General features: G+C 61.3%; 1 protein-coding gene across 5 annotated transcripts in view; it reads right to left on the bottom strand.

Moving 5' to 3' along the window:
• The window catches only part of NPRL3 (NPR3 like, GATOR1 complex subunit), a 28,345-nt gene that overhangs the window by 374 nt on the left and 15,622 nt on the right, over window positions 1–12,349 (bottom strand). The window contains exons 5-13 of one of the 5 annotated variants that reach the window (XM_037813682.1): window positions 11,697–11,850; window positions 10,678–10,759; window positions 5,970–6,107; window positions 5,212–5,368; window positions 1,983–2,089; window positions 1,670–1,799; window positions 796–877; window positions 490–676; window positions 69–247 (exon numbers count right to left, since the gene is read on the bottom strand). In XM_037813682.1, the coding sequence (XP_037669610.1) occupies window positions 214–247; window positions 490–676; window positions 796–877; window positions 1,670–1,799; window positions 1,983–2,089; window positions 5,212–5,368; window positions 5,970–6,107; window positions 10,678–10,759; window positions 11,697–11,850 (1,071 nt within the window). In that variant the 3' untranslated portion in view covers window positions 69–213. Of the gene's footprint in view, window positions 1–54; window positions 294–489; window positions 677–795; window positions 878–1,669; window positions 1,800–1,982; window positions 2,090–5,211; window positions 5,369–5,969; window positions 6,108–10,677; window positions 10,863–11,696; window positions 11,851–12,349 lie in introns of those variants that run through there. The other 4 variants (XM_037813680.1, XM_037813679.1, XM_037813684.1 and 1 more) reach the window with 4 other exon arrangements.

Below are 12,349 nucleotides of genomic sequence, written 5' to 3' on the forward strand. Positions count from 1 at the left end.
GGGGTCGCCGTGCCGGGGCCTGTGTGGGGACCGCCCCTGCCGGCCGCCTCCTACCTGGCGAACATGCGCAGGTCCTCAGGGTTCTGTGCCGCAGGCACGCCGAGGATGGCCGCCCGCTCGTGCTCGGACAGGCTGGCCAGCAGGCTCTCAGTCATCCTCCTGTTGAGCGGCGAGTCCCCGCTGGGCAGCAGCTCTGCGCTGGAGTTGTCCATGCTAGGGCTGGTGAGGGTCATGTCGTCGCTGCTGGCTGCGGAGGGCGTCGCTCAGGACCGGCCAGTCGGGGGGCACAGGCCCTGGGCACCCAGTCAGTCGCCACTGCCCACAGGCCCTGGGCACCGCAGCGCCCACTGTCCTCGGGTGGTGAGAAGTTGGGCCCTGACCCCAGCTCAGACCCTAGGCGCAGAGACACCCACCCAGGGCCTCCTGCCCGCCCAGGGGGACAGCTGTGTGTGCCCCCACCCTGCCCACTGTCGGGGCCCAGGGTCCTACTTGGGGAGCCGAGGCTGAGGGCATTCGGGGTGCTGAGGCTCCGGCCGCCGACACGGGCGGAGAAGGGGATGTCGCCCTCGCGTGGGGAGGCCTCCTCGTTGGGTGCAGCCATGAGGCAGACGTAGGTGTGCAGCTGGACCAGGACGCGGCGCTGCAGCATCCACACCACCATCTGCACCAGCTGGGTCTGCGGGCACCCGAGCAGGGCCACTCAGCCTCGGGGAGCCCAGAGCCCGTGCCCCAGGGCTGCCCCGTGCCCTCCTCGCCCTCCTGGAAGGTCCCAGCTCAGCCCTGTCTGTAACTGGCCTCTGCGTCGGCAGGGGGCTGGCGTGGAAGTGAGGGCCCAGGCCCATGCACACCTGCTCACAGCGCCGTGGAGAGGCCGCCTCTGGAGGGGACGTGGAGAGTAGGAGCAGGTCCCAGAGCAAACGAAAGCAGTCAATTGCAAAATTAGGAAATAAAGCTCCGGGCCTGACAGGAGGGGGCCCTGCCCTGAGGACCAGACACACCAGGGGGAAAATCCAAGTGTCCAACTGCAAGCCTCATTCCCAGAACATGCAGTGCAGCCCATCCAGTGCTACCCCAACCCCAGCGCTGGGTTTGCCTTAAGGACTTATTTGGCCTAAAGACCTGGCACGTATCAAGCCAAATACTTCACTTCCAAAGACAAAACCTTGACAACAGGAACCACCTGTCTCCAACCCCTGTCCCGTCTGGCCTGCCCTCGTCCTCAAATCCTGTCGGGACCCCTGACGCACTGCAACCTGCAGGGGAAGCCACTGCCCATCCTCCTGCACGCTCCTCGTCTGACCCAGCCACACCTGTCCCCTCTGGTCCCCTGGTAGAGAGCAGGTTCTGGTGAACTCTGGAGGCCACAGGTCCAGGCTCCAGGGAAAACAAAGCTCCTCTGCACCCTCCATGTGCAGGGACGCTCCTGTGCAAGGGGCGGCACATGGTTCTGTCCTGCCAGGCTGCAGGGAACCACTGGGGTGGGATCCGGTGGAGAGGAACCGAGCCAGTGGGGGTCACCAGCCATGCGTCTGCTTGGCCTGGCCAGTGCCTGCTCGCTGCCCAGAAGCAGACCAGGAAAAGGGGGTGCTCAGGGGCCCTCAGGCCAGGCCCCTGCCTTCACCTCACATCTCAATGCTGCCTGGTCTCCCCACGAGCTCTTGCAACTCACCTCCTGTACCGGCGGGGCCAGGGGGGTCCTGAACTCTGACAAGGAGATGGGCAGTGAGAACTTCGCGAGGACTGTTGGCAGGTCATGTGCTGGAAACTGGCGGGAGAACTGCTCAGCCAGCGGGGAGTACCTGGGCCAACAGAGCAGTGGTTACACTGGCTCCAGTGGCCCTTGTTCACTGCTGGGATACCCTCCCCCTGTGAGCCTGGGCCACCCCATGCCACTCATTTCTGGGGACCCTCCCCCCGTGATCCCAGGCCACCCCAGGCCCCCTCGCTGCTGGGATCCCCGCCCAGGCCTCAGTGTGACTCACACACACAGGCTGGCATTGGGGGACAGCATGTAGACGTTGTTCTCGCACAGGGGGTAGATGACGATGGCCTTGCCCCAGTACACGAGGTGGGCTGCGAGCTGGAAAACCTGTGGGCCGAGGGCTAGGCTGGGGCCTCCCTGCCCTGGAGACGAGGCCCCCAGCAGCTGTGCATCCCAGCCCTGCCCCTCCCCGGACGCCCGTGCATCCTGTCCTATTGTCTGCAGCTCAGCAGTTTTCTCCACCAAGGACGGCCCAGACAGGGGACACAGCTGGAGATCCCAGCAGAGCAGCTTCCCCATACCCCCCAGCACCCCAGCACCTGTGTCCTGGCATCCCCCCCTGAAAGTGACAAGCAGACGTGGGTTTTTTTGTGTGTTTTGAAGATCACAGGTCCCGGACCTTCCTGCATGCCCCTCCGGCCTGCCCTGGGCTGCTCGTCTCGGGGGTACCCAGACAGACAGACCTTCCAGGGACCAGCTCTGGGCACCTGCAGTTCACAAGATAGAACAGGTCTGAAAGAAGACACTTCCCCACTTCAGCGGGAAACCCCAAGAGCTTGTGCGCCCTGTTTCTGCACATCACGCCCGCAATGTTGCCAAGGACACGGCTACTTCATCTCACAGCTAGCTCACACATGCTGGAAATTTCACTTCCATCCCTGGCCCCCTCTGGCTTCCCCAAGTGCTGTTGACATCACTCTAAAGCAGAGATCCCACCTCCCCAACCTGGTGGTCTCCACCATGCCACCCCACCCCCCAGCAGCCCCTCCAAGATGCCCCACACCCCATGGGATGGCTTCCCATGTTTCTATAGGAGCCCCCGACCATGCAACACGTCCCCACTCCTTAGTCTGAGAAATTAGGCACCTAAATGGCAGGAAGCAAAGGTCAGGGGCCTCCGTGGCCAGTCCCACGAGCTACCAGGAGTGAGACTGCTCATGCCACCTGGGGCTCAGTGCCTGTGTCCTCTGTCCCTGGCCTCACAACTCTCCAGGGCCCTGCTCTTGGCCAAGCCGAGCGAGCGGAGACGGGACAGAACACACACGGGGGCCCGTCCTCGGCCACCGCCCACTCTGTGGTCCCGTCCCCCCCTAGAGACCAGGACCTGAGGTCCCAGGCCCCACCCTAGGGCTCCTCAGGCCTTCCTTCCCTCCAGCACCCACCTGGTCAGCTGTGGGCCATCCCCCCACCACACAGCAGTGACCCTGTGAGGATGGGTCCCGGCCCACCAGCTTGACAGTTTGCTGCGGAATGAGCCGAGGCGTCCCCTACAAACTGCTCTTGGCACCAAGGTAGCTTCGCTTCTCCTCGGCTTGGGTAACTGGCTCCATTTCCCTCTTCCCACTGGCTGCCAAGCGGCTCGTGGCACCCTGAAGGACACGGGTGTGGCCTGGTGCCTATTCACCTGTTTCCCGATGTCCTCAGTCGCTTTGGTCTTACTGTGTTCTGTATGGAACATACTTTGGTAAGCTGCCCTTTAAGATTATGCCTGGCTATAGACAGGAATGCCCTACAGCCTTTTAAAAAAGGGAGGCGTAGCTGTATTTACTGGCAAAATCTTGTCGGGAAAACCTGCAGGAATACGTACGGTAAGGTGTTGATTTCCTGTGGCCGCTCTCAGGCCATCACAACCTTGGTGGCTTCACCCAGAGTCGCGGAGGCCAGAGGGCCCTCTCCTGGCGGCCGGATCCCTGGGCCTGGGGCCACTCACGTCGCACCCAACTTCTGACTGTATTTGGGGCCCACTGGGGGGGTCTCCATCTCAAGAGCTTAACTCGAGCACACCCGCAAAGTCGCAGTGCGGGGCTGGGCGCGGGCTCTGGGGCCACGTTCAGCTGACCAGAGTGGTGGACATGCAGCCAGAACCCAGCCATTCAAGAATGTGCCAGGACGTCCAGAGGAAACCGAGGGCTCTGTTACCTCTGTACCTCTGGGATTGTGGGACTTTCTCTTATTGTGCATATAATTTGTGTAACATTTGAACTTCCAGTAAAAATATTGTGACCAAAAAATGAAATATTTACTCTCAGATCCTTTTAGGATGCGGGGGTATAAATGACACTTTAAATCCCTGGGTCCCTGCCCTAGTAGGGGGCCCACGTGGGCTCAGGGCTCCACCTGGGCTCAGCCGGGCCACCCCTCCCCACCGGCAGGAAACAGCAGCTTCAGGGCGACGAGATGAGCCCAGGGCTGGCTTCTGTGCAGCCACACAGGCAGCAAACATGGGCTAATTTGCAAAAAGGGGGCGCACAGAGGAGCAAGGCAAGCTGAAGCCAGCACCCAGGGAAGTGAGAGGACATCCCGGACTGCAAAACTTTGTCCTCAGACTGTGACAGCAAAGGGGAGGCAAGACGTCACGTCCAGACACGTGGGCTGGCCGTCGGGCAGCCGCCCTTCAAAGCTTAAAGTGAGCCGCGCACGTTTACTGGGGCCACTGCGCGGCCGGTGCTGCCAAGGAACACGCGGTCGCTGTCCGCCCATCTGGCACGTGTGCGCAGAGCGGCCAGCCCGTTTGACGTCTCGTCTGACAGACATGGCAAAGGTGAGCAGGGATTTAAACAGCAAGGCAGACCCCACACCTGCTCTCACAGGTGGACGGAGGGTGATGCAACATGGAGCAGGGAGAGGCTTATTCTGAAGGAGAGAATTCAAAGAGGTGTCTTTGGAGGAAAAGTGGCTTCATGCATGAGAGGGGACAAACGGGCTGGGCCCCTCCAGGGGTGGTGGCTCGGTGGTGATGGCCAGCGACCCCCAAGACTGCACTTCAGCTGGGTGAGCCAGGGGCGCCCGGAGGGGCGGGGCCTCTGTCGCTGCGGCCTGTTCTCGGCCCCCCAGGTACTTGCCAGCTCTCTGCCTGGCCCCCGGCTCAGTTGCAGCAGCCCCGGCCCACCACCCCAGCCTTCTCGACCGTCATCCTCCTCAGCCCTGGGATGCTCTGGTGACTCCACTGACAAAGCCACACTAGCCAAGGAGCACCATGGTCAGAAAGGCGCTGCCCACACACCTGAGCCAGGAGCGCATGGCTGGGGAAGGGCTCGGGCAGTGCGTGGCCAGGACGCACACAGGCAAGGGGGCCGGCTGGCAGTGGGGTGGTCAGGACCCCAAGCCCAGGGCCAGGTGCCTCTGCACGTGGCCGGAGCTGAGTCTGGGCCCCTGGCCTGACTTGGTGTATGTGCACGGTGGGGCTGGGGGCCGGGAGCTGCTGACAGGACCCCCATGGCCCCGCACACCTGCAGCAGTGCCAGGTCGGCATCCTGAGCCAGCTGCTGCAGGTTCTTCATGGCAGACGCGGTCTTGATCACGCGCACCAGGGCAGGGGAGCAGTCGACAGGGAGCTCGTCCAGCAGGGACTTCTCGTCACTGAGCAGCAGCAGGGCATGGTAGGGGCTGCAGAGGGAGCCTCTGTCAGTGGGGGCAGGCAGGGGCCGGGCACCGAGGTGTGTGCAGGGCGCGGACAAAAAGCTGCAGGAGCCACACGGGAGCAAGGAGGGGCAGCAGCGTGTCCACAGCCTCAACAGACCTGCAGGGTTCCCACCTCCACACCCTCTGCAGAATGCAGAGGCCCCACCATTTGTTGATCAAATAAACAAACGACTGGGTCTCTCCAAAGGAAATAGTCCCAAATATGGGAGAAGCAAAGCCTCAGGCTTGGACTATGAATAGAACGACATAAAAATACGCTCCGGAAGGAAGACCAAGAGGGAGCACGTCCAGCCTGTGGCGCTGACTGGGTGAGGCCAGGACGATGGTCTGTCACCTGCCCAGATTTGTTTTTTAATTAAAAAATATTTAAGGAAACAAGGGACTTGACGGAGAGCCAGAAGACTGGGCTCTGCCCTTGCAGGAAATCAGATTAAGAAATCTCTGGGACAGAGTCCTCACGAGGGCAGGTTTTTCCCAGGGGAGGACGTCACTTCTGCCAGCAGCAGGGCCCTGGCTGCCCCTCGTGAGGCGGGAGGAGAGGGTGAAGAGTCGTGGTGGGCCTCACCGGATGGCCTTCAGGCTGCGCTCCACGGCCTCCGGGGGGATGAGGTTGGCGGCCATGTAGTGGATCTTGTGGGGCAGGCAGAAGCTGACCTCCAGCCAGTTGTTGACGTGCAGCCGCACCACACCCGAGGCGCACAGGCTGCAGAGAGAGCGACCATCACCCAGGGCACCCCAGGGCGGCTCCAAGACCGCAGGTCCCTCCCTGTCCCCCCCAAACTGCAGCGAGACCACAGGGGCGAGAGCCTCTGCGCTCACACAGTGGAGAGAAGGTTCTGCCCCGGGCAGCTGTCGGGAGCAACTTGGAGATGCCCGGAGGCTCCCTCTGCCTGGGGGCAAACCTGTCCCCCAGGACCCTCACTCCAGGCAAACGTCCGGTATCCGGGCGCACTCAAGTGGGCCCATCCAGACCAGGGCCAGGGGCTGGCTCCCAGGGGAGGGCGGCCCGGCTGGAGAGGAGATGCAGGTGGGGCCGGCCCCGCGAGTCAGCCGAGCGAAAGGCTCCAAGCAGGTGCTCACTGGCCGGCCCTCCAGCGTCCCCCGACCAGTAACACAAGGGTGAGCAGCACGGAGAGGGGTCCCCTCCAGAGAGCACAGCACATGTGCTTCCCCAGCAGGGCCTGACTCCTGGGGAGAAGAGTCATCCTCGCTGACTCTCAGAGCCCAGCATGGCTGCTCCGACAGCTGGGGGGAGGCAGCAGGTCCTCAGGCGGAGGACACACAGACCCCGGCTCCTGCCCCAGCCCCGGCCCCGGGCTTCCTCTGCCCACTGCACCCGCTGAGGAGGGCACCACGGCCCCTCACGGCCCCACCTGGGAATGGCCGCCTGCTCTGCTGTCCCAGCCGGCAGGACGGTCAAGATGCCCAGGCCCGGCCATGGGGTATGGCAGTGAGTGCCTGCGCCAGGCCGGAGGGCAGCAAACAGCCCCCGGGGCCTCCCCCTGGGGTCACGAGGACGCCACTGCTAAGACGGCCCTTGAGGCGGCTACGGAGGCTCCCCACGGCCCACTTCCCACGGCCACAGGCCATTGGTGCCTCCAGTGGCAGCTCGCAAGGGCTGGCAGCACCTGTGACCGCTCTCCTGCAGGTCTCTGTCCCAAGGGGAGCTCACGCGTGGCCCTGTCCCCTGCCCAGGGCCCTGCTGACACTGCCGCCCCTCACTGTCCTGCCCGCCGCTCCCTGGGGGACCCCAGATCCCTGGGCCCTGCTTCCCCTGTCCCCACCCCCCTTCCGGGACATTCCTAACCGGCCGCGGCCCACAGGGCTCTGCAGGCAGAAGGCTCATATCGAACTCCAAGGACCGGCCTGGGCTCTTTAGGGATCAAAGTTCACCTTGAGAAATCTGCCCAGGGCCCCAGGGAGGCTGCTCAGCTTGAACCGTGTGATCTCAGCATCTCCAGTGGAGAGAAGAGAGCGGCGGAGAGAGCAGCCCACAAGGCTGACATCACGGGAAACCAGGACCACTAGAGGTGAACAGACCGAGCCAGTGTTTATCAGCCTTCTCCCCAGTTAATTTTATAGTGGCAAGTGACTGTGCAACCAAAAAGAAAGGTCATTCTAGTTCTGAGCTGCCTATTTACAATACGGCTCAGAGCCCAAAGTAAAGAAAACGTGGAGGCTCCAGCCGTTGCTCCTGCAGGCCATCCTCCTGCAAGCGCTTGGCCTCTGCGGCGGCCTAGGCCCCACCATGCGGCCTGTGGAGGTGCAGCAGTGGCCAGAACAGCCCCCACCGGCTCTCGGGGCTCCCCTCACCCAGCACTGGGGAGACAAGCACCACAGGGAGCCATCGTGGAGCTGGGGGGCCTGTCCTCACAGGGCACCAGGGCCCGGCTCTGGGTTGAGGACGATGAGCCAAGTGGTCCGCAGAGCTGGGCCACGGCCCGTCCTCAGACCGCCGCACAGCCAGCCTGTCCCCCTGGTGTCCGTGTGGACTTCATGTCCGGGTTTCCAGAGTCTACTCCCACTAGCTACCTCCTCCTGCAGCCAAGCAGTCTGTACTGAGGTTCCCACCTCTTTCCAAACTCCAGCTGGTCAGCACCCGGGCCGGGAGCACGGGGAGGGCCCCGCCTGCCAGCCCCTCTTGCTCCAGGAGGCCCCCGAGACCCCCGCAGCGCAGGGCAAACGGGAGCCCTACCAGAGGCCTGTCAAGAGGAGGGAAGAAAAGGTTTGTCTTTAAGACAAAACTGTTTAGCACAGAAGGGAATTTTGTCCCAAAACAAGTTTTTGCTAAGTTTTTACTTCTACCTGCAGGACTGGAAGGTTTGGTCTGAAAACACTTTGCAGGAAAAACAGTGTCTGCACCAAGGCTTACCCGGCCCTCAGGCAGCTGTGGCTGCAGCAGGGACAAGCCTTGGCAGCAGCTCTCGCATCTCCTGGGTCACCAGCGAGCGCCTGCGAGCTGCTTCTGTCGCTCACACGCCAGCATCGGAGGGAATCTGAACTCCTGGCCGGCGGCAAACGAGACGTCCTCCGCTGCCCTCTCCCCTTCCAGTCACCCCTGGTCAACCCGAGAACAGAACCTGCAGCGTCTCCCCACACACTCTGCCTCCTCTGGACCCTGCGCCTGGGGTTCAAGGACGGATCCCACCTGCTCTTGGGGCTCCGCCTCACCCAGCACGGCCAGGGCAGAGTCTCACAACGTGGAGTGGGCTTCAAAGGCCCACCCTGAAATCTCAGAGAAGTTTTACACGGAGCTGCAGAGGGGCTGCAGAGGGGCCGAGCTCCCCTCACCTGCGCTCCTGTCCCGCAGCTGCAGGTCGTGTCGGCTCCCCGAACCCCAGAGCCCACGAGCTGCGGGTGGGGACGGCGTGACGGAACACAAAGGGACAGCCCGGCCCACGTGGGAGGTGCGGCTGAGTGGGGGCTGCGGCCTCACAATCGCACAACCGCTGGGAGCCAGGGGAGACGCCGGCACCCCGAGAGCCAGCTGCTTCCCCAAAGAAGCAGCGATTCACTCAGTGCATTCACGCTCAGGTCCTAGGCCACCAGCTTTGCCCTCACAAGGCTCTCAGTTACAGCAGGAAAGCACCCCCAAACCACAACCTCACCAAGGCATCTGGTCCTCTCAAGTGTGCCCAGGAACCGTCCTGCAGGGCCTGGCAGAGCACTGCCATTGCGACAAGGCTGCTCCGTGCGCCGTGCTCCCAGCAGACGCGTGCCTGGGCAGGGAGCCACGGGCACCTCGGGGCACTGGGTGGGGGTCGGGGACAGGCAGGGAGGGGTGAGCACCGTCTGGGAGCCCCCACGGGGCACCCGAGGCTCAAGGAAGTTTCCCTCAGGAGCCATTATGACGAAACCTGGTTTGTGTTCTCACTGAAGCCTCCTGCCGCACGGCGCCGGGCACTCGGGCCACAGCCACCAGGCCAACACCTCGTTTCCCTCTGACTCTCCAACATAACTGCAATGTCAGAAACCACTTTTTTTCTTTCTAGACTATAAAGGCATTGGTTTGCTTTTTATTTTAATTCCAGGTTAACGTGGTTTTTACTGGGAGTCTAACCCTAGCTGGGCACACAGACGCCGCCTCAGAATAAGGCAGCCATTTCCAAGTAAGGAATTTCCAATACAAACCCGCTCGAGACCAGGACACTGGTGTGATGTTGTGAGACACAAAGGCAGCCTCATTCTGGGCTCTCCAGAGCAGAGGGAGGCTGCTGGGTTCCTCTTGCTTGTTTAACAAAGGGGACGGCCACCCAGAGGCCACCAAACAATACCACAAAGACCAGTCTCCTGCCCACAGAGTCGCGTCCGCAACAGTCCAGCAGAAAAGCACCCGGCAAAGAAAGCACAAACGATTCAAACACGAAAAGGTGTGTGAGTGCCTCGCCAGGGGCTGGTGACAGGGGAAACCGAGGCACAGCCCCACAGAGGGAAACGCACCATCATGTGTGTTTTACCCTTTTGGCCCAGCAGTCCCACTTTTAAGAACTTATCTGTGGAAGCACAGGCAAAATCGCACATGCAAAAGGCCGGAGCTGCCCAGATGCCCAGGGAGGCTGCACTCCCTTCAGTACAGCGAGTCCGAGCTGGAGGCGGGCGCCACAGAAACAAAGGGGAAACCACGGGCACCACCCGAGATGGCACTGCCCTGCCACAGGCCCGTGAGCACGAAAGGGACTCACTTGTGATTCTCAAAATCAATGAATATGTGACCGTTTCAGAAGATTAAGTAAAAAAATACACACACACTAAAATGCCAACAGTTATTATCGACAGGTATGGGATTATGAATAACTTTCATTTTCTTTATACTTTTTCATGTTTCCCAAATTGTCTCTAAGGAAGGTGTACTGTTGGTAAAACCAGAAACCGTACACTAAAAGGACACAGCCCCGGGTGTCCCTGGCGACTCCTCGGTGCCCGTGGGCTGCAGTCCCCAGGAGGGGAGCCGGAGAAGGCCGGAGAAGGGGGAGAAGTCAGGGAGCAGCGTGGTGGGGGCTTGTACAGGGGACTGGGCAAAGGGAGGGCAGCAAGGCTGCCTCAGCTGGCCACAGTCACTGTTTACAAAAGGGACTTCTCTGTCCGTGTTTAAAACAGGGTGCTGAGCCACTCGATAAGGGAAATCTGTGAGGGATCCAGGCCCCCAGGGTCCCCAGCAGCTGTCAGCAGCCAGGGCAGCCGCTCCGCACAGGGGATGGACCACAAACCCCCAAAGCTGGACACCAGCTGCACCCCGGGAGGAGAGGGGCTGCACTGCGTGCTCGCAGCCTTACCTGTCGTAGGCATCCTTGAGGTCCCTGGCCAGCTTGCACTTGGGCAGGATGTGGTGGAACGGGGACCGGGGGCCTTCACTGGCTGCAGAATCACCGCAGGGAAGGTCAGGACTCTCCAAGCAGGAGACAGGTCTAGGAGCAGCGGGGCTCACCACTGCTTTTAGTGAGATCTGTATCCAGCTGAACTGAAACAGACTTAGACCCATTTGTTCAGGGGTCTTTCTCTGGAATGTTCCATTTCAACTTCACCACTGGCCACAGGGATTGCAGTGACAAACCGTTTTGCAGGCCACTCCCCGATAGCTGTCCACCGACCGCTGAACCCACATCTTTTTCCACCTTCCTTCCACTTCCCAGGCCTCCCTCCCCAGGAGGTGATGCTAAAGCAACTAACTTTTATGACTGAAAGTCTCTTATCGACCCCTTCTTAGAAATTCCAACAAAATATCTTCTGGATTGTCGTTACAATTAGTATATAATTGGCTAAAACAAAATATTTTCACAAATTTTGACAAGCAATTATCAAACATAAAAAGTAAATTTTTACTGAAAATGCAGCTCTTTGTGTGTTTTCCTGTTTTTAGTTCACGTATCCATGGACAGCTGCCACTGCCTCTTACTGTTAGAACTCACTGGGTCCAACATGGACTTGACTCCTTCTTTCTTTTTGGTTATGGATATAGTGCACAAGAAGATGGGAGTGGAGAGCCTCTTACAGAAGTCCCTCCATGCTTTGAAATCTTTACAATGGCAGGTCAAAAACCACCCGGGGATTGAAATCCTCCCTAACACGCGGTTGGGGGTTACCCAGGCCGCACCGCCGGCTGCTGCACTGGCCACCCACGTCCCCCTGCCAGGCGCTGTCTGTCCAGGCCCTGCACACGCAGCAGGCCCCAGTGTGGAGACCTGCTCAGCCGGTCCACCTGGGAAGCAGCCCTGCCCGGGGCTCTGTGCAGCCCTGTCCAGACCGGGGTCAGCGCAGCCACAGTGTCCGGCGGCTCCCTGGGCCCCGCACTCACCATCGGCCACAGCAGACACCTCGTCCTGCAGGGCCAGGATCAGCTTGGCCTCCCGGGTGAGGTACTGGCAGCGCCGCTCCTCATGCTGCAGCACCACAGCAATGCGCCGCGACAGGTTGTGCAGGCAGCTGATCACCGACGGGTCCGCGTTGGCCTGTGATGAGAGGCCCACGCAGGCATGGGGGCACCTGAGCACATTCACAGTAAGCAGTGCAGCCCCCGGCCCATGCCCACGCAGCCCAAGAGCACACCGTGGGGGGCTCCTCCCCACCCCAGTCCCTCCCCAGAGGCCACTGCTGCCCCTGGTTTCACATCCCCTCCAGAGACCATCTATGGCACAGGAGAGGGGTGCAGAGCAGGTGAGATTCAGACCCCAGACCCCACCACTGTGTGATCAGGGCCCCGACATCCAGCAAATGGCCACATGGCCACCTCCCTCCCTGGCTCCTGAGGGGAACTAAGTCCCCAAAGCACTCAAAACAGAGCCTGTCCAGGACGAATGCCGGGCACAGCTACGTGTTCCCAGGCATGGCCATGGCGCAAGGACTCGGTCGGGACAGGCCTCATCTGACCGGGGTGCAGGGCACACAGGGGGCACTGGTCTCGTTGTCCTGCCAGTAGGGGCGCGTCCTGGCTGGTCCGAGGGGCCGGCA

This window comes from Choloepus didactylus, chromosome 21 (assembly GCF_015220235.1).
Source record: "Choloepus didactylus isolate mChoDid1 chromosome 21, mChoDid1.pri, whole genome shotgun sequence".
Classification (NCBI taxonomy): domain Eukaryota; kingdom Metazoa; phylum Chordata; class Mammalia; order Pilosa; family Megalonychidae; genus Choloepus; species Choloepus didactylus.